The 20709-nt window shown below is 38.4% G+C and overlaps 1 protein-coding gene across 3 annotated transcripts in view; it reads left to right on the top strand.

Moving 5' to 3' along the window:
* Positions 1 to 20709, top strand: part of TAFA2 (TAFA chemokine like family member 2) — a 486266-nt gene that overhangs the window by 414728 nt on the left and 50829 nt on the right. For all 3 annotated transcript variants that reach the window (XR_004384699.1, XM_032874627.1, XM_032874628.1), the window contains exons 3-4: positions 12127 to 12279; positions 13377 to 13501. Coding sequence is in view for 2 of the 3 variants with exons in the window: in XM_032874627.1 (XP_032730518.1) it covers positions 12127 to 12279; positions 13377 to 13501 (278 nt within the window). In the remaining variant the exon portion in view is untranslated. The remainder of the gene's footprint in view (positions 1 to 12126; positions 12280 to 13376; positions 13502 to 20709) is intronic.

Genomic DNA, 20709 nt, shown 5'->3' with positions numbered 1-20709 from the left:
AGAGGACAAAATGGTTCAGTCTACCTGAGCGTTGATTAACAGATTCATAGAGTAAGTGTTGTGATATTCTGAATTTGAAAGATGGGGTAGATGTTTCCTGGAGGTAAACAGTGGGCTGGGATTGAAGAGTGACATGTAGCCTAAGCAAAGATATAATCAGATTCTAAAGATAGGATCTTAGTGGGGTGTGCCGCTAGAGTGCCTAGGAAATTGAGGCTGGAAATGTCAGAAATGGGCCCATGAAAGGATGCTTGTGATTTGCCAAGAGTATGAATTTATCCTACAAAAAACAAAGAGCCAGGACTTGTTTATACCTGGGCTTAATTCTAGTTAGATCTACCATAGTAGAATGCATATGTTTATGTGTGTGTAAGGGAACATGCTAGCAAATAGGGATACCAGTTCAGGCCCCTTGTGGTTGTGCAAGGCATGGAAAATGAGGAGTCACATGGAGGTAGAATGAGAGGAATGTGGTGAACAAGATGTGGGGGTTAGGTAATCGAAGTGACATTGAACTTGGAAATTAAAAGAGCTGAGTTCTAATTATGGATCTTCCACTCTATAGCTGTATGATCTGGAATCAGTGAAAACTGTAGATGTTTTCTAACCATCAATTTCCTTTCTGTAATGTAAAACAGCAAGGTAGGATTTTATCTCTATTATTCTTTAAGTCTCTACAAATTGATGATTGTCTCTTAGATCCCTGCATTACCTAAGCAGATTCAAGGGTCTAACTAAGGAAGGTTGTCTTAGCCTCCATACTAATTATACCTAACATTTATTCTTCATCAAATATAAGCATCGTTGGGAATGTTGATTCAGTTGATCCTCATTGCAACCCTTTATGGTAGATGATATTATAATTATCATTTTACAGGTGGGGAATTGACGTGCAGAGAGTTGAAATAATTTCTTCAGATGCTATCTTTTTGTTCTCTCTTTAAGCCTGCTATAACAAAATACCAGAGACTGGGTGCCTTATTACAAGAGAAATGTATTCCTCACAGTTCCAGAGGCTGGAAGTCCAAGGTCAGGGTGGCAGTGTGGTATAGTGAGGGCCCTCCTTTAGGCAGCTGATTTCATGTTGTATCCTCATTCTGCAGAAGGGGTGAGCAAGCTCTCAGGGACGTCTCCTGTATCCGCAGTGAACGTAATCACCTTTCAGAGGTGCTACCTCTTAATACCATCACCTTGGGCATTAGGTTTTTAACATTTATTTGAATTTCGTGGGAACATACACATTCAGACCATAGCACTGCTCTTTTTATTCACTGTATAAATTCCCTTAAAAAGCATCTGGACTATACCTGACTCCTTCCTAGGTCCATTAATAGGAATATTATTGCATATTCATTTATACTTGCTACTGTAACAGATATCTCTCTAAATCGCATTGACTCAACATAGCTTCTTTCTTGTGCATGTGAAGCCAGTTAGTGTCAGAGGCTGGATCTCTCTTTGATATTGTTATTCAGGGATCCAGGCTGTTGGTGGCTCTTCTGGGTCACCTCTGGCACTGATGTCTGAAAGAGGAAGAGGGAGAGTGGCTGACACAGTAAGAGGTTTTCACAGGCCTGGTCCTGAAGAAATATAACTTACTTCTGCCTACCTCCTATGTGTCACATACAAGAAAGAGTGGTCCAGTTGTATGCCCAGAAGAAAAGTAAAAGGAGGCTTGGTGAATAGTGAGGCACTCACTTTGGGAGCTGGGATTTGAGCCTCGACCATTTGGCATCAGAATCCTCACCCAAACCACTATGCTCTATTACCTTTTGGACTTGATCGCTCTAATGGAATTGGCACTAATTAAACGGTTTTGTACATAAAGCAGGTTAACTTTAGGATGCAGGTCGACTTTATAGTGCATATTATTTCTGTGTAGTTAAGATTTGTGACTTCATACAAACTCCCTTCTCTGTTTCTCATTAAGTTTAGTGACTTAATGAAGTTAATTGACGTTACTCTGGAGCAGTTCAAAATCTTTTACTTTGACTCTCCTTTTTTGATAGGTCTAATGTATTGTACCCATTATAAAGCAACTTAATCATTTCAGAAATTTACAGAATTTTAGGATTAGAAGGAACTTGGAACGCTAATGCTAAAACTAGTCTGATTTCTTCATTTTGTAGAAGAGGAAAGATACTCAGAGACCTTAATGACCTACTCCATAGTACACTCCTCAGGCTCAGAGAACTATGCAGGAGAGCCCAAATACCCCATCTTTCATTTTTTTTTTTTTTACTGCTTTTTCCACTCAACATGGGATTTTCCTCAAGAAGCATCTTGGGCTGCACTGCCCTCCCTTTAAGGGGCACTTACAGGAATCTGATTAATCATAAAAGAACAGCATGGCTCTTACAGTTTATAGGAACTGGGGATGTTCTGATTCTTCACATTTTTCCTGTGTATGCAATTTGGAATTAAGCAGAAAATCTGCTTTTAAATCTTTGACATTAGAAACATTTTAAAAAGCACAATGGATATTTTCCCGTCTGAGTAATCCGAGATAGCTTTGGGGTCATCTCTGGAAATGTCACTTTTCACAGTGAAGGAAATGTAGAAAGTGACACTGTTGGGTTGTGCATTTCCTGGATCCTACTTTGAAGGTAGAAACTTGTCCCCTGCTCTTAAAAAAAAAAGCAGAGATACTTCTGCTTGATAATTAGCTTTTGTTAATTAATAACTTTTGTTTAAAAAAGGAGAACTACCCTAGTCAGCACATTTTTTTGGGGTCAAAGTACAGAGATCTCATCAAATTACCTCATGAAAAAAGAGGTTCATTGAAACCTACTGTATAAAATATTTCAGGAATTCTGGAAAACTTCAGGAAGCCCTGAGGAAGGGCAAACACCAGGGCAGCTTATGGGACTCCCTACTATCTTACCTCTGACATCTTTTTGTATCTGTGCTTAGTTCTTCTTTCTGCTTCCTTGGAGTCCCATCACTATGAGATATAGACCCATCTCTCCCTGAGTCACCTCACTTCTAATGCAACGTACTCCTTTCCACATGGCAATTCTGTAACTTTAGGTTTAAATTTCCAGACAGATGTATTTGATTTGTCCACTTCCTGTTTTTGAGACAGAAGTTACAAGCAGAAGTTCTGGTAGTTTATCAAGGAACCACTATTCTCTGAGACTTGCCTTCTTCAACACCAGTTCTCATTTAGAAGAGGATGTAGAAGATGTTCATGATTGAGCTGAGGGGCAATGAGTCTAAAATTCTCTCAAGAGTGAATCTTCTGTTCTGTCTCTTTCTCTTAAAACAGACTGGGGGACATCATCTGGTTGAGAGCTTGCTTTTGTTAATAGAGACTTACCATTCATTATTAGGGTTATTATCCATTAGTGATAATCTTCCCCTACCCCCAATAACTTTATTTTTTTCATATAAAAATGGAGCAGTTTTAGAAAACAGGCTCTGTAAAAATGTCATCAGCACTTTGCTATTTCCTCCCTAATCATTTTGACTTCATAAATTATGTGAACTCTTGAAATTTCATTGAGCTCTTTAAATAACCATTTCTTTTAATTAGATTGCTTCAGCATGAAAGTCTAAAAATGTGCCCTATTTTCTCATTCTAATGAATTAAAGTGAGAAATTAGCTGTCTCAAAAAGTTTTTGTTTCAGCACATTTTTTTCCATTCAAAGTGATTTACAGCAACCTAAATCCACTAACTAGCCTGCATTTCAGATGTCTATTGGTGCATGTAGGTGATGCTTTATTTCTGCTTAGAAGGTGTAATGCAGACTCTCTGGGGAGCTAGTCAAGCTGGGTAAAACTATTGAATAGGAGTGTACGGAGACAAACAAAATTTTAGAATCAATGAGACAAATCAGAATACAGATAAGAACTGAAATCTAATGGAAAGGAAACCAAGCAGGAACAAATTCACAACTTGATGCTGAATTTACTCTTTTCTGTAGTTTAAGTGTCAAATAAAATATTTTTTTACATGCACCTCATGTCAACACAATTAAGTATGTTTATAGAGTTTTTTAAATACGAAATCAGAACTTTTAGAAAATGTAGATAATTTTCCCTAGCAGCTATGTCTTTGTAACTTATATGTTCCATCATTGTGTATTCACTAATTACATTAATAGTAAAAAACAAAGAGAATTAATATTTAAGTAATGCTATACAATTTAAAAGCAGTTTATATGCTTGGCATACAGTGAATATTCAATAAATGGTAGCAACTGTCATCATCTTACACATCATTTCCAGAGTGAATGAATGATTCATATGTACAGAATGTGATATGCATAGTTTTGTGCTCTTATTAACCTAAGGCCAGCAACCACTACTCAAGATGAAATGATCTGCATAAATATTATTCTACTAAGTACCAATTTGTCATACCTATGCATTTATAGTTCACAGGTGATGAATAAAATGTGCTCATAGTAACACATGTATAAATATACATGGATATATGTAATTATAATTATGTATGTGGGCATATAGTTTCTAAAAATCTATGTAAGCATATGAACAAAATCTTATTTAATTCAGACTTTTCCCTCTGTAGAAGTTCCTTTCAGTCAGTGAAAAAGCAGTTGAAAACAACAAACGTTTTGGCTAAGATGCCTTCCACGCAGAATATACCAGTCACAATAACTTTAGAAAACTTTCAGAAATCTTGAGACGTGTTTTAAGAGGCAGTATCTTAAGGCGACATTTCTAGGGGCACTCAAGGGCTAATGATCTTATTGTTGAAATGAGACATAGGGTGATAATTCTGGAAGGCCACAATTAGAGCTGGGTAAAATTCAGTAACCCCATTTTTTTTTTTAAGATTTTATTTATTTTTTTGACAGAGAAAGAGAGATCACAAGTAGGCAGAGAGTCAGGCAGAGAGAGAGGAGGAAGCAGGCTCCCTGCTGAGCACAGAGCCTGAGGCGGGGCTCAATCTCAGGACCCTCAATCTCAGGACCCCGAGATCATGACCTGAGCGGAAGGCAGTGGCTTAATCCACTGAGCCACCCAGGCGCCCCTCAGTATCCCCATTTTTATAAGAATTAAACCTCCGTGTCTCTCCCGTCCTTTCACAAAAATGTAGGAGGCAACCTTTGGTGTTCATGCATCACATCCAGGCGACGACATAGAAGACAAGAAAGGTGGTTTTTGTTCGTTTGTTAATGACTTGGGAATTGTGACATGAAGAAAATTGTTTGTTTGTTCTTTTTTCATTTAAATCTTCTCCAGGGGTTCTTGCATCATTTTAATATGATGCTAACTGTCTGTGAAGCCTATTCTGTTAATTTGGAAAGCCCTAATATTTGATTAGTTTAGTTTATCATGAGCTCTGTCTGAATCTGTATAGAGAATTGCATTAACTGCTGGAATTTCCTACAGTCTCATTAACCTTTTAAAGGAAAACCACAGGAATTAGTTTTACCTTCTTAAATTGCTTGTTTACCATTTATTAAACACATACCACATGCTGAACAGTTTACATGAAAAATTAGTCTTTGTCTATAAGAATCTGGTTATCCTAAGAAGTTAAGATATGTAGACAAGTAAGAACATTCTACATACGTACACATATGCCTTGCTCAGGTGAACTAAATTCTGCTAGAAGGTTCAGTTCTCTGATTTGAGGTATCTTGTTTCACTTGGCATATATTAAAACATACTGAAGTCAATATTCTTCCTACCCATGCCTTGAAACTCTTTGAGGATAATATTACCCATCCATCTACTTACCTCTCATCTGTTCTATTTTAAAAAGGTTAATTATCCCTCTCTCGTTCCTCCACAAAAAAGCTTTACAACTTCAGTTTTAATAAGAATGGAGGCTGAGTTTTTTTTTTTTTTTTTTTACTAAGTCCCATTTTTCACCAGGAATTCTATCTGTACGCCTGTACATTTTTTCTTTCTTCAATGAAGGGAGAGGTCAAGGCAGCAAAGCCTGTGTCTGTCAGGCTTGCTCTTCCTGGTCAGCTTTATTATTAATCTGTTCACATTTAGTATCATGTGCTCTGAAGGGGAGGACATGTCTGTCAGTTTTCCCCGGGGAAGCTCCTACTTTACCCTCCTCTTCATTATACCTTATGGGCATCATTCTTACCTCCCTTCTCCTCAAACAAGAAAGCATACTTTCTTCACAAGAGTCCTCACAAACCAAACTTAGCCAAAGTAATTATCCAATTGTGGAATGACTCCTTGCAATTCTTTAAACGATATAAACATTTTCCTTTATTTTAAGATTTTATTTATTTGTCAGAGAGAAAGGGAAACCACAAGCAGGGGGAGCAGCAAACAGAGGGAGAAGCAGGTTTTCTGCTGAGCAAGGGGGCCCTGTGGGGCTCGATCCTGGGATCATGACCCAAGCCCAAGACAGGTGCTTAACCAACTGAGCCACCCAGCCATCCCAAACATTTTCTCCAAAAATTTTTTTAAAAATACTTATTTTGTATTGACTCACACAAGCTAGAATGATATATTTTGAGATATCATGCTTCACTGGCTTATCCTCTACTTAATGCATTTGGAAAAAATATATCCTACTAAACAAGCTAGGAAGCAGTAGAAAGTATTACTGTGGCCTCAGGTGAGCTAAGTTTTGAAACAGTAACAAAAACCACCTCAAAATTTTAGAGGCTTATAAGAGCTTAAGGCTTATTTCTCATTCATAGGTCCATCATGGTTGGTGGAAACTCTATTTCATGTCTCTTCACTGGAAGACTCCAGTTGATATAGTTTCCACTATTAAGAACATACTTGGGGGGTGCCTGGGTGGCTCAGTGGGTTAAGCCGCTGCCTTCATCTCAGGTCATGATCTCGGGGTCCTGGGATCGAGTCCCGCATTGGGCTCTCTACTCAGCAGGGAGCCTGCTTCCCTCTCTCTCTCTCTCTCTCTGCCTGCCTCTTTGTCTATTTGTGATCTCTCTCTGTCAAATAAATAAATAAAATCTTTAAAAAAAAAAAAGAAGAACATACTTGGTTGCTTTGGCTGGTGTGGGAAAATGTGGTGAATCACACACTATCTCTTAAGCAGCCACACAAACTGATATCCTTTGCTATTGCTCATAAGTTACCTTTGCTACGTTAGCTTTCACTTCCTTGGCCAACGCAAGTCACGTGACCACATCGAAGATTAATGGAGTGAAGAAGTGCAATATTACCATGTATCCAGAAGGGAGAGAGCCAGAGATATTTGGTGAACAGCACTAATGTTTATCAATGGTTACTACAACTGCTTTATCCTTCTATACTTCTTGTCAAGAAAGGTAGAAATGAATTTTGATACTGGCATTGGCAAGGGGAAACCAGATGCAGAGTTTTCACCTGTCCATTCCTTTCCAATGTATGATAAAACCTCCTTATAACAAGTAGTGAAATGGCCTTTGTGGATGCTGAAACAGTGCCTCTCCTTCCAAGGGAGAGGTCAGTGGAATGTCACTGTGTTCTCCCAGGTGCTGTCATACTGTGAAAGAGAACAGAACCCTTGCCACCTCAGGTTGTCCCCAGAGCTGTCTCACCTAAGTGCTGGGCTGAACAGCATCAGTATCTCAAGAAGCCCTAGTAATCTCGTCTTCAGCCTGGATTCTCACCAAAGATTAGTAGGACTGACCTCGTCACCTACAGCTTTCTTTCCCTAAATCACTATCAGAATTCCAAGTATCCCCAATAATGGTCAAAGAGATGTTCATCTCCATGCTGCTCTGAAATCCCACACCTTTTCCCATCCTCTGCTGTTTAGTGTGTTCCAGCCAACTTCTTGCAGGCGATCCCACTACTCCTTCCCAGGAAATTTACTTTGCCTCTTTCTGAGAAACCTGTTTTATATCTGCTTTTTTCTTTTCAGTCATCTCTCATATTTCATAGAAAAAATAGGTGAAATCAGATAAGAAACTGCCTCATCTCCTCACCACCTAATCCATTCACACCTACCTGCCTCTGTAGCTATACATCCCACCTTTACTCTTGTTAAAATGGATTATTTCCATATCAGTTTATTGTCAACCCCCCCAAGTGCCCTGAATCTCAATTCCTTTTTCCTTCTCAAGAACATTCTTTTGTAATTACCTATTTTCTTTCCTATATTGTGCATTTCTCTACCAGATAATTCCAGCAAGCAAGCACGCCGTTATGGCATTCATTAAAAAAGATTCCCTTGACACCATGCTTCATTCTGGCTATTGCTTGCTTCCTTCTTCCCTTAACAGAAAAGCTTCTTGGAGGAAATTTGTATAATTGCAGTTTTACATCCCATTCTCCAGGAAACTTACTTTAATCATGCTTTTATTTTCATCACGCCACTGAAATGATTTTTACTGCGATCAAATGCCAACAATAGCCAACACAGAGAGCCTACTATGAGGCAGGCGGGGCTCTAAGTACTTGAGGCCTATTAACTCATTTCATCCTCAAACCAACCCTGTAAAGATGGTGCTATTAATATTCCCCTTTTAGAAAGGGAAAAAAAAAATGCTACTCAGAGATACTAAAAAACTTGCCCAAGGTCACAGAGCTGTTAGGAGGAGTTCAGATTTGAATCCAGCTACTCTGGTTTTAAAGGCTATGCTCTTAATTAGTACATGGTCTTACTTTTTTAATGGACAGGGACTTCTCTTTGTTTACTGAACCTTTCAGCAGCACTCCCCACAGCTGATGGAAACATTCCATCAGCTGATGGAAACATTCTTGAAACATTTTGTTTTTTGGTTTTCCATGCTTTCATCCCATGTTTTCATTGTATTTCCTCATGCTCCGCTCCTTGCTGATCTCTATTGCTGGCTCCCCATTTCAGACTGAGGTTTAAAGGGACTGTTTCCCTTCTACTCTTTTGGCAAACTTTCAAGGTTATTTAGTTCAGTCTGTGGTTCAGTCTGTGATCACATATGAGCCTGGATTTCTTAAGCGTGTTATCTGCACCCGAAATCTCTTCCCAAAGCTCCATTTCACAAATGTTGCTGCCCGATTTATATCTCTACTTGGGTGCCTTTTAATAGTCTCAAATTTAACACTGAAAGCACAGAACTACAGGTATTTTAACCCAACCCAGCTTTTGCCAAACTCCCTGTTCCCAGACCTTTTCTATCTGCCAGAACCACCACCCCCACTGCCCCCCGCCCACAGAGTTCCTGTATAAATAACATACAATATGATATTAGTTTCAGGTATACAATATCATGATTCAATAGTTCTACCCATTAATCAGTGCTCATTATGATCAATGTTTTTCACCTTTTTTATCCACCCCCCCATCCACCTCCTCTTTGGCAAACACCAGTTTGCAGAACCACCCACTTCTAATTGCTCAGGACAAACTGATGAGTGACCCCAATTCCTCCTTCCCACAGAGCTCATGTTCAGGCTAACAGCAAGTCAAACCAGCTCTACAGAGGACTGTTCCTAATCTGCTGCTTCTCCCCAGCTCTGCTGTTGTTAGTATAGCCTCAGTTATCCTTTGTCCCCTAGGCTCTTGCAGCCTCTTCATGACTGGTCTTCCTCCTCTCCCTCCTGCTTCTTCAACCCATTCTTTCAAGGCAGTCTGAGCAAATTTCTAAAGCATTTAATGAGTTATCATATCTACCCAGAGTATTTCCCTTGTGACATGAGTAAAATCCAGTTCCTTTATTATAGCCTACCAGTCTCTACTCCACCTTCCATTTCTTTTTTTTTCTTTTCAGTGTAACAGTATTCATTGTTTTTGCACCACACCCAGTGCTCCATGCAATATGTGCCCTCCCTAATACCCACCACCTTGTTCCCCTAACCTCCCACCCCCACTCCTTCAAGACCCTCAGGTTTTCAGTGTCCATAGTCTCTCATGGTTCACCTCCCCTTCCAGTTTCCCTCAACTCCCTTCTCCTCTCCATCTCCCCTTGTCCTCCATGTTATCTGTTATGCTCCACAAATAAGTGAAACCATATGACAATTGACTCTCTCTGCTTGACTTATTTCACTCAGCATAATCTCTTCCCGTCCCGTCCATGTTCCTACAAAAGTTGGGTATTTATCCTTTCTGATGGAGGCATAATACTCCATAGTGTATATGGACCATATTTTCCTTATCCATTCGTCCATTGAAGGGCATCTTGGTTCTTTCCACAGTTTGGCGACCGTGGCCATTGCTGCTATAAACATTGGGGTACAGATGGCCCTTCTTTTCACTACATCTGTATCTTTGGGGTAAATACCCAGTAGTGCAATTGCAGGACACTCATGAAAGAAATTGAAGAAGCCACATTTCTGAACACAGTTCCCTAGACCTCGCAATTGCTCAACCACGCCGTTGCCACCCGGATGACCGAGGCTGTCCTAGGAACACACCACACATTTCCCCATTTCAGCTCCCTGTCATTTGTTCCTCCTTCTCTTTGGAATACTCTTCCTTTCTTAGATCCTCATAATGGATGCTTCCCTCTCATCTCTCAGGTCATCATTCAGATGACCTCGCAGAGGTCTTCTCCGGCACTCATAAAAATACACTCTCCTTCCCTGTTTGCTTACTCTCTCTTTACTGCAGTTCCTTCCAGAAGCTTAAAAATCTAGTTTTTTCTTTTTTTTTAAAGCATTCACAGGGTTTTACAATTTGTTTTCTACACAGGAATATGACCTCTCTGAAGGCAGGCTCTCTGTCCCTCCTTTTTATGGTTATATCCCCAGTACTCAGAACCATACCTGAGGTGTGGTATTGACTCAATTAAAATGTGATTAAGTACGGTACAGAGTTAGCATAATGACTTGTACAATATAATGCAAAACACTCAATAAATTAAACCAAACCGAATCATCCTTAGCTAGAAAATATTTTCTAGAGCACAAGAGTCTGACTCTCAAGCTTTTAGCTTTCACAGAGATAGACTTGTGTTTGAATCAAACACAGAGAAATCCCCATTTGTATCTACAGTGGCGGGAAAATCTTTGCGGCATTGGAAATGGTATCTCTTTCTTGACAGATCTTTCAAGGATCCCATGTCAAAGTCATATGTCACACCCAAGTTTCTTGGTCTTGCATGGAGGAATGGACAATATGTGTGATTTTTTTCTCTCTTACAAGGTCTAAGCAAGATGTCTAACCTGTTTGCACAGTAATACTCATCCCCAAGGGGAAGATTAATATAAATATATGATGTATTGATCTCTACAAAATGGGCCTCAATATGTTTATATCATTAAATAATTTCAGATCTGGTTTTTATATCACATTTTTAAAAATTTCTGAAAGGATTGTGTTTCAACAGATATTTGATTTTAAACTTATTTTTAGCATATAAAACTTCTACTTTATTGTTCCAAAGTGGGGTTAATACTTTGAAGATGAAATGCTACCCCCACCCCCAAAAAAAGAAAGAAAAAGAAGGCAAACCAGAACCCTGCCCTAATGTGATAAGTGAGGTCCACAAGTCCCAAGTACCCAACCATTCAGGAGCCTTACTGCCAGGTTAAGGGGCTGGGTGGGGGAAGCCTTGAAGCTTATTGGATGGGGCTCCCGGGCTAGATATAAATCCATCCACATTCTGACTATGGTTGTTGGTAGCAAGATGGAAAGAAAAGATTTTTGGGGCTGAAACTGGCTGGGACTTCTAGGAAAATGGCAGCAATTTCAAGAATCCCTAGTTAGTTCATTACCAGGGAAACTGTGCAGAGGAATACTGAGGAGATGGGTTCCACCCTTTACCTCCTTACTTCCTGAAAAGAGGTTCCCTGTCTGGCTTCTGTGCTTACCCCTAGAAGAAAAACATAACCTTAACCCTCCCCCAGCCCACCACTTTGAGAATAGGTCTCCTCTTTGCACCATTGCAGGGCACCTTGTCAAAGGGTTTGCCTTTCTTTGACTAACATGTTGGACAAAAAAGTCATATGCAAATAAGTATGTTTTTGATGATGCCACATATTGTCTCTATATTTCAGACTGTTCTTACAGCTCATTCTAATCTGGTCACTAATTGTTCCTGCTTCACCAAGCATTTACTGACAGAAATGGTCCTTGCACATTTAGAAAAGAAATCAAATCTGCATTATGGAGTCAGCATCATTGTATTTCTAGTTTCATGCATGGGGGAATCCGTTATAGAGCTATATTTAATGTACATCTAATTATAAAGGGTGGGGGAGAAGCCAAAGCTTTCTCAATGTTGTCTTATCTCTTATTTTTGTTTATGCAGCTCATCATGTTAAAACGGGCACTTGTGAAGTGGTGGCACTCCACAGATGCTGTAATAAGAACAAGATAGAAGAGCGATCACAGACAGTCAAGTGCTCCTGCTTCCCCGGGCAGGTGGCAGGCACCACGCGAGCAGCTCCGTCTTGTGTGGATGGTATGACTTCTTCCATTGCTCATGGTGGTCATAAAGCTGGGGACTGGTTAGACCTGGAAATCCACTATAATGCTGTTGACTGTGGTCAATCCTGAGGGATCATACCATAAATCATGTGGTTGATGAGAGATTATTGATCAGGGGGAGGGGCATTCTGAAATCTAAAATCCTCTGGAAGCAGGTCTAAGACCTTATGCAGTTTTATAACAAAAGGCATTCTAGGGAGGCTCCAACAAGTCCATGTGCTTCTTACTTTGATACCATCAAATACTGATTTACCAGTGAAGGGTGTGGGTGTATGTATAAATTAATTGGGAAGAGAAAATAGAGGCTTAAACAGTATGGTGATGTAAACCCATGGGTGGTTCCTAAGAATGAAAATATAAGCACCATACAGATTAGTGAATTTGTAGTTTGACTTAACATGAAATATTGATTTTTATGGAGATCCATCAAAATGTTAATTTCTTTATTGGAGGGTTCACCTAATTACAATAGGACATACATCTTTGTATGGGTCTACTTAATTACTGTTACCATGAAAAATAATTTTAAGTATTCCTATTAGCATGGCTCATTCCTTGTGATGATGGTTACTGCCCACAATTAAAAAAAATTACATTAACTCTAATATTCTAATTTTAGCTTACTTGTGGGAAGTATTACATTAATTCTAAAACGTTGATTCTAAACTGGTAGTAGGTTCATTTTCTTATATATTTAGGTAAATCAGTGCATGCATATGTCTACATAAGTTTCTTCCCACTATATTAGTTTTCATTAAGCCTGTACATTCACAGGAAAATATCCTTCAATAATGTGCTTCTAATTAACAATATTATTTGTTAAGAGGCTGGAGCTCATGTTCAGTGTTCTTACCACAATAAATGAAAATTTAATATAAAAATTCTTTTAGTCAGAAAATATAGAAGGATTTAGGCCCTTTGGACAAAAAGAGAAGCATGCTTCAAAACCCAGTCTTCACCACTATTAGGAAAAACCGGTGTCCTTTGTTCTTCTTTAAATTTGCGCCCAGATAATTAACTAGCCCAAATAGAAAACATTGAATTGATTTTTTTTTTTTTAATCTCCCGTAGCTTCAATAGTGGAACAGAAATGGTGGTGCCATATGCAGCCATGTCTTGAGGGAGAGGAATGTAAAGTTCTTCCAGATCGGAAAGGATGGAGCTGTTCCTCTGGGAATAAAGTGAAAACAACTAGGGTAAGTGGACAGCTAGCTTGGGAAAGCAAAAATGTCTCTGAATTCATAGAGTGTGGACATGCACAGTAACATTGTTAAGTGATGGTTGTACAATGAAGAGTATAGTTTTCCATACTACACCCTCCCATTTTCTTCCTAATTCTTTTTTTTCACAGCACATTTTAATTTTACTCAGAATAGCATCTTCTATAGATTGCCATCAACTGTCATGTTATTTAATGAATTAATGTTGTGTGTTCCCCTTCATGAGATACTGACAGTGATGAGAAACCCCCTGAATATGCATGTTAAATGCTGAGGTGACCTCAATCCCTTATTCTTCTAACGGACAATAATTTGAATATATTCTGGGGGAAAAAAAAAAAGAGTATATTTTATACATGACTCAATACAACTTCCCAACTAAGAGTCTTTCATTTTTATGAAAGTAATTATTTTGATCTTCCTGATTTCTGGGTCAATAAATGGTTTTCTAATGGTAACTTTGTAATGAGTTATGAAGAGGAGTTTCTAAATCTCAGGTCAATATGAAAGAATACTCTTCAGGGGCGCCTGGGTGGCTCAGTGGATTAAGCCTCTGCCTTCGGCTCAGGTCATAATCTCAGGGTCCTGGGATCGAGCCCCACATCGGGCTCTCTGCTCAGCGGGGACCTGCTTCCTCTCGTCTCTCTCTGCCTGCCTCTCTGCCTACTTGTGATCTCTGTCAAATAAATCTATTTAAAAAAAAAAAAAAAGGAAAGAAAAGAATACTCTTTGGACAATGATATATTTCAGCTTGCAATGATTGACTTCTGGGACATGGGAGAGAAGTGAAAATGGTTAGCTTTAAACTTTGATTTCCTAATTAGCTCCATGGATATTCTGGATGGGCAGCATTTAAATTTTCTGTAGAATCAGCAAATGAAAGTTCTGTCTTGTTTTGCTATTTGCTTTGAGGGGAAAGCAGACTATTGATTAGAACTGGATAATTGGGGACTAGAACAGAATAATGATATAAGATTTTATTTTATAAAAAGTAACATAAGACCAGAGACTGGTTAACTTAGCATGCTGTTTCAGAATGGCAGTTTTTTTTTTTTTTTTTTTTTTTTTTTTAGACCTCTCTGGACATATTCAAGAGAATTATTTTTGAGTCCTATCAGATATATAATTCAATGTGTTGAATAACATGTTGATCGCATTGGCTATTCAGACATACACAAAAGCAACTAAGTTTCTTTTTTTTTTTTAATATTTTATTTATTTATTCGACAGACAGAGATCACAAGTAGGCAGAGAGAGAGAGAGAGAGGAGGAGGAGGCAGGCTTCCCGCTGAGCGGAGAGCCCAATGCGGGGCTCGATCCCAGGACCCTGGGATCATGACCTGAGCCGAAGGCAGAGGCTTTAACCCACTGAGCCACCCAGGCGCCCCAGCAACTAAGTTTCTAATAGCAAAAATAATAACTTTATATTTTATCCTATTATTCATGACTCTCTTTGTTGGCTAAATGCTGATATACTTTTCCAAAACCCACAGAGTGCATGATCAGTTAATTAGAATAATTGTATTATTCAGTTAGCACATGATATAAACCATGTTGATTTATTAAAAACATCCTTGGCAATATAAAGTTTCCTTCTAAGTTATTTATAGCATGAATATATTTCCTTCCCTAACACTATAAATCCTTAGTCCAAAATAGCACTCATGGAAATTCACTGAAGATCTGAGATTCTGAAGCAAATTAAAAAACAAAAATTGCACTCTAAACTCTGTTTTTTATTACTTCAATGGACATGAGGAAGCTAACATTTATTGGATACTTAAAACATATGCCATAAACTGAACAAAGTACTTCATGTGAATGAGCTCATTTAATCCTCTTAACAGCCCAGTGAGGAAGATAATATTATTATCTCCTTTTTACAGATGAGTAAACCAAAGTTTCAAAACCTTCAGTGACTTCCCAAGGTCATACAGCCAATGAGCAAGGAAGCCAGGGTTCAAACCGAGCAGTCTCATTCCAGAACCCAATCTCTTAACCTGTAGTTTAAACTAGATAATTTAATAGTGAGGAAAGCTTCCTATCATTCTATTCATATTAGGTAGACCTTTAAAGTTATCTTTAACTTTCTGGATCATTGAAATGAAAAGGTCAAGACCATGTGATCTAAATTCCCACAGTAAATTGTGTAACAAGTGCTGCTTCCCTCCCTGCTGTGCCGTATTCTCAGGGTACAAACTTAAAATTCAGTCTCTGCAATGCTTCACATTTAAGTGGTTTTCATCATGTAATTAAACAAGATGGATGAGAGGCTGAGAACCTGTGAGTGAGGAAGACCATCATCTAGTTCCTCCAGTTCATTTTCATTATAAAGTGTTAGGCCACACAGAGTAGATTGTACTTCCTTTTTATTTCTCTTTTGCCCTGAAGAAGAGCTTTTAAAGGAGGGCCTCCCTGAAGATAATGTAGAAAGGGCTCATGCCACCAGAAGTATTTTTTTTTAATTCTTAATTTTTTAACATATAATGTATTATTAGCCCCAGGGGTACAGGTCTGTGACTTGTCAGGTTTACACATTTCACAGCACTCACCATAGCACATACCCTCCCCAGTGTCCATAACCCAATCACCCTCTTCCTACCCTCCTACCCCCAACCAGAGGTATTTATTAAATCACTTTTAAGATTCCTTCCAACTTGGAGTCTGTGATTCTCATTTAGAATAAGGAAAAATCATCATATATAAGACCAGTGATCCTTGAAGACAGAGTTTCTTGAGTACAAAGTAAATTATTATCTCTTGTTTTCTTTACAAGAAAAAGATTGCTGGTGAGAAGGAAGGTATATAGAGATTTCCAACTAAAGGGACGTCATGGTATTCCAAATGGCTAGGCAAAATGATAAGCAATTTTGAGTGTTTTGAGTGTTTCAGGATGATAAGCAATTTCCCTGAGGCCTCAAAAAACAAAGTCTCCGAGGTCATCAGGTTATTACACTTTTGCTTTCTCCACTGAAATAGTACAAAAAGTATAGGAGATACAAATTTTTGAAATAGCTCTGGCCAGTATTACTTTGTGCACCGTGGAAGTGTTGGATAGAGGTAGCTCCTATCCCACATAAATAGCAGCAGAATAATCGAGAAGAATTCTGATCATTATTCGATTCATGGCATTATTGTTCCTTTGTCAGCCTTAAATAAGGCAGCCATGGTTGTGGCAAGCCAAGCAGCCACTGCAGCCCTGATTTGGCAGGTTCCAGCCACAAATGGGGAAAGTCCAGAAGTTTAGTATGAATAGGTTACAAAGTAACCAAAGAGCTGCTCGAAGCCAAAAGCCATCTGAGTTTCTTATGCAAGATATGTTGGTGTTGTGGGATTATCACTGCAAGCAAAATGGCTTGAGAAATGAATAAAATTTGCAATAATGTACACCCTTCCTTTTAATTGCCCATATTCAATCTGGAGTGCTCCAGTAAGCCGAATGTTAGAAAAAAAGCAGTCAGCCAAAAACAGCAATGAGACTTGCTTAGCCTCAGCAGAGATGTGATGGTACTTTCTAGAATTGACTACAGCTTATGGGCTGGGTGAATTCCTCATTTAAGACTAATTTGGAATTTACATTGTACTTCCTACTATAAATGTGAATTATATCCCCTTCTGTCTTTGTACCAGATTCAAGAAGCTTATTATTCCAATCCCATTTTCTATTTGTCCCAACAAGGGAGAAAAGGCAAAGAATAAGACAACCCTTGCTGGAATATCAGTATTTTGCACTCATGTTCTTCTGTGTCCCAAACATTTAATCGGGAGAGAAAGGAGGATGCAACATTTGTTTCCTGAACCTTATTTCTTACCTTAAAGGTGGAAACTTAGGACTGCTTTTGACCTCTGTAACCACCTATTATATTACTTTTAAGAACTCCAAAGTTAAAGTCATGAAAGCCCTTTGATTTCAAACTCACTTTCAAAGATAAATAATAAAGAACTTTTCAAAGAGTCATTAATAAAAGAATACTCTTTCCAGTGTGAAAGAGCACATAATTATACGCTAATTATATAACATGAAAGTAGCAGGGGGGAAAGGTGCTATAGAGCTTGTAAGACTTGGGAAAAAAAATCTTTGATAACATTGTTGGATCCTTAGCAAAAATAGACTCTGATTCATTTCTTTTAATGTTTTGATATTCTTTCTCTGTGAAACATCTCCTAAAGGAAGTCACATTTTGATTTTAGAATTCACAGCTCGTGGCCATGGCTTTGGGTTCCAAACACCAATGGTCATGCAGTTCTTAAGTCTGGTTCTTCCCTAAAGAAAGATGACCTTCAGAGTATGCAAGAGTCTGTATTTTCATTAGATATTTCATCTCTATGAATCACACAGAGATGTGATTAGGTCTATTTACTTTTCATATACTTAAGACATTTTCTGGGTAATTTTTAACTAATTGGAAGTCTTTCATCTTTACTAATTTACTTAAATTGCCTCAAGCAGATTAGAACTCTATTTTTCTAAAGTCTCTTCAAGTCTATGTGGATTTTAAGTGCATAAAATATGATTTCATTTTGGTGAATAATGCAAAGAAAATCAACAGGTATTAAGAATTTCCTATGCATAAACATCCTGTAATAACAATGCTCTTATTATAATCAAAGCGACAAAAGCATATATGAAGGCATTTACTTAGCTCTTAGAATGTACGTGGCAATGTAAGTGTATTGCAGGTATTATTTAATTTCCAAAACCACAGTAGGCACTGATGAGAGTACAAAGATGTATGGCATGGTCCCTGCCAACCAGGCATATGCCCTAGAGTGGGGGAATGAGTACTGTACAGTTGCATTATTCTTGTTATCCATATGCAGTCCACTGACAACACTGGAATCATGGGTAAGTATTAAGAGTAACATTGTTATAATAATGGGGATAGTATAAACCTTTAGCTCAGCCTCCTCATCTGCAAAATAAATGAGGAGATTGAGTTAGATTCAATTTTGAGTTCCTTTAATGAGGATTTATTTTTTGGTTCCACGTGCCAAGGACATTTTTAACTTCCTTTCCAGCTAAATTTATATATGACACTAATAACTGGCTAATCTTAGAAGATAGATTAAGTATTTGGGTTTTTAATCCTTTCCCTGTAAGGGAGAAAAGAAATAGCATTTTAGGATGCTTTGCTGATTAAAGCCTCAAGTCCTCCTATTCCAGATGCTGCTGGATTTTATACTAAAACTCAGTGACTATTCTGTGATGGGGTAGGGGTGGATCTGAACACTGTCCAGGGGCACTATTCCAACCCCAAGGCAAAAAAAAAAAAAAAAAAAAAAAAAAAAAAAAAGCCCCCAAATAAAACAAACAAAACAAAAAACAGAGCAAGAGGAAAAAGTTCATTTCCTCACCTTCAGATGGTGCAATTTGTATGAATTCTTCAACCGTGGTGCTCTCTCTTGCCTTGTAAATTTAATCACAGACTCAGGATAGTATAGTTCTTTCCTGATCAGCCCTTTCTTAACAGACACATTCACCATTCATTTGTCTTCATCTCCCCTCTGGTCAGGCCCTAAATTACCTCCTGGTCCACAGCACAGAGTACAGTGACCTTTTTGACCCTTGTTTTCCAATTATTTTGACAGTACTTGCAGTAAGAAATACATCTTATAGTGTGATCCAATGTGCATACACAGACACATATACATCCCTCACTAAAATTAAAATTCTATTTTTTTTTTGTTTTATTTCCTTCCTTCTTACCTGTCTCAACCCCATAAACTGATTTTATGACCTGCCTCTGTGTTACAACGTGCATTTTGAAAACCAGTACTTTAGGCAGTGGTAGCCAGCCGCCACTAACTTGCAGAGATATAATCTACTGATAACACCATTTTCAAATCAATTTACCTCTTATATTTTTCATATTTTTTCTATGTTTTGGGGTAAAAAAAATTCTATCATTTTGTAAAATATAGATTTCATTGGAAAGAATGAATATACTGTATACATTTATTCATTCAACAAGTATTTATTGTCTGTTGTATTGTGAGGTGCTATTCTAGGTTCTACAACACAGCATGAAGAAAACTCTAAGATGGGGATCCATGCCCTCATCAATTATATATCCTCATAGCGTGTATTAGTTTTTGCTTGCTGCCTTTGCAAATTCTGGGACTTACCATTACATTTGCTTATTCTCTGTAGGTAAGACTGGGCCCCAGCCTGGCTCCATGTCTCTCAGCTCTGGGTTTCACAAGGTTGAAAATATGGGGTGTTACATCTTTTCACAGCAGGGCTGTTTCTCTTGCTGGAGGTTGTACGGGGAGAATTTGCTTCTAAACTCATTCAGTGTGTTGACAGAATTCCATCCCTTGTAAGAGTAGGAATGAGATTTCTATTTCTCTAGTAGCTATCATCCAGGAGCCTCTCTCAGCTCCGTCAGAATGTCTGCTCTCCTGTTCACACTCATTCCTTTTTTTTTTTTTTTATGAATTAAAAATATTTATTTTATTTTTTTAATCATTTTTTTAAATTTCTTTTCAGCATAACAGTATTCATTGTTTTTGTACCACACCCAGTGCTCCATGGAATCCGTGCCCTCTCTAATACCCATGACCTGGTTCCCCCAACCTCGCACCCCCCCACCTCTTCAAACCCTTCAGATTGTTTTTCAGAGTCCATAGTCTCTCCTGGTTGACCTCCCCTTCCAATTCCCCCCAAATTCCTTCTCCTAACTCCCCATGTCCTCCATGCTATTTGTTATGCTCCACAAATAAGTGAAACCATACGATAATTGATTCTCTCTGCTCTCCCTGATGGCTAGTGATGATGAACATTTTTTCATGTGTCTGATAGCCATTTGTATGTCTTCATTGGAGAAGTGTCTGTTCATATCTTCTGCCCATTTTTGATATGATTATCTGTTTTGTGTGTGTTGAGTTTGAGGAGTTCTTTATAGATCCTGTTTTGTCACACTCATTCCTTTTCAAGCCAGCCGTGACATGTGGAGTCTTTCCCATGCCTTGGATCTCTCTGCCCTTGTATCCTCTCTCTTCTGCCTTACTCTTCTGCTTCTGAGGTCCAGGTGATCTTCTTAGGTGAAGGTCAGCCAACGAGCAATTTTAATTACTTTGCAAAGTCCTTTCACAACAGTATTGAGGTTAGTGTTTATTTCAGTAATGGGACAGAAGTCTCTAGAATTCTACCTATCACACAGAGGGAGACAAAAATAAGTGGT

Source organism: Lontra canadensis, unplaced genomic scaffold (assembly GCF_010015895.1).
Source record: "Lontra canadensis isolate GAN:19392208 unplaced genomic scaffold, GSC_riverotter_1.0 scaffold53, whole genome shotgun sequence".
Classification (NCBI taxonomy): Eukaryota; Metazoa; Chordata; class Mammalia; order Carnivora; family Mustelidae; genus Lontra; species Lontra canadensis.
This window is presented reverse-complemented; position numbering and strand designations above follow the sequence as displayed.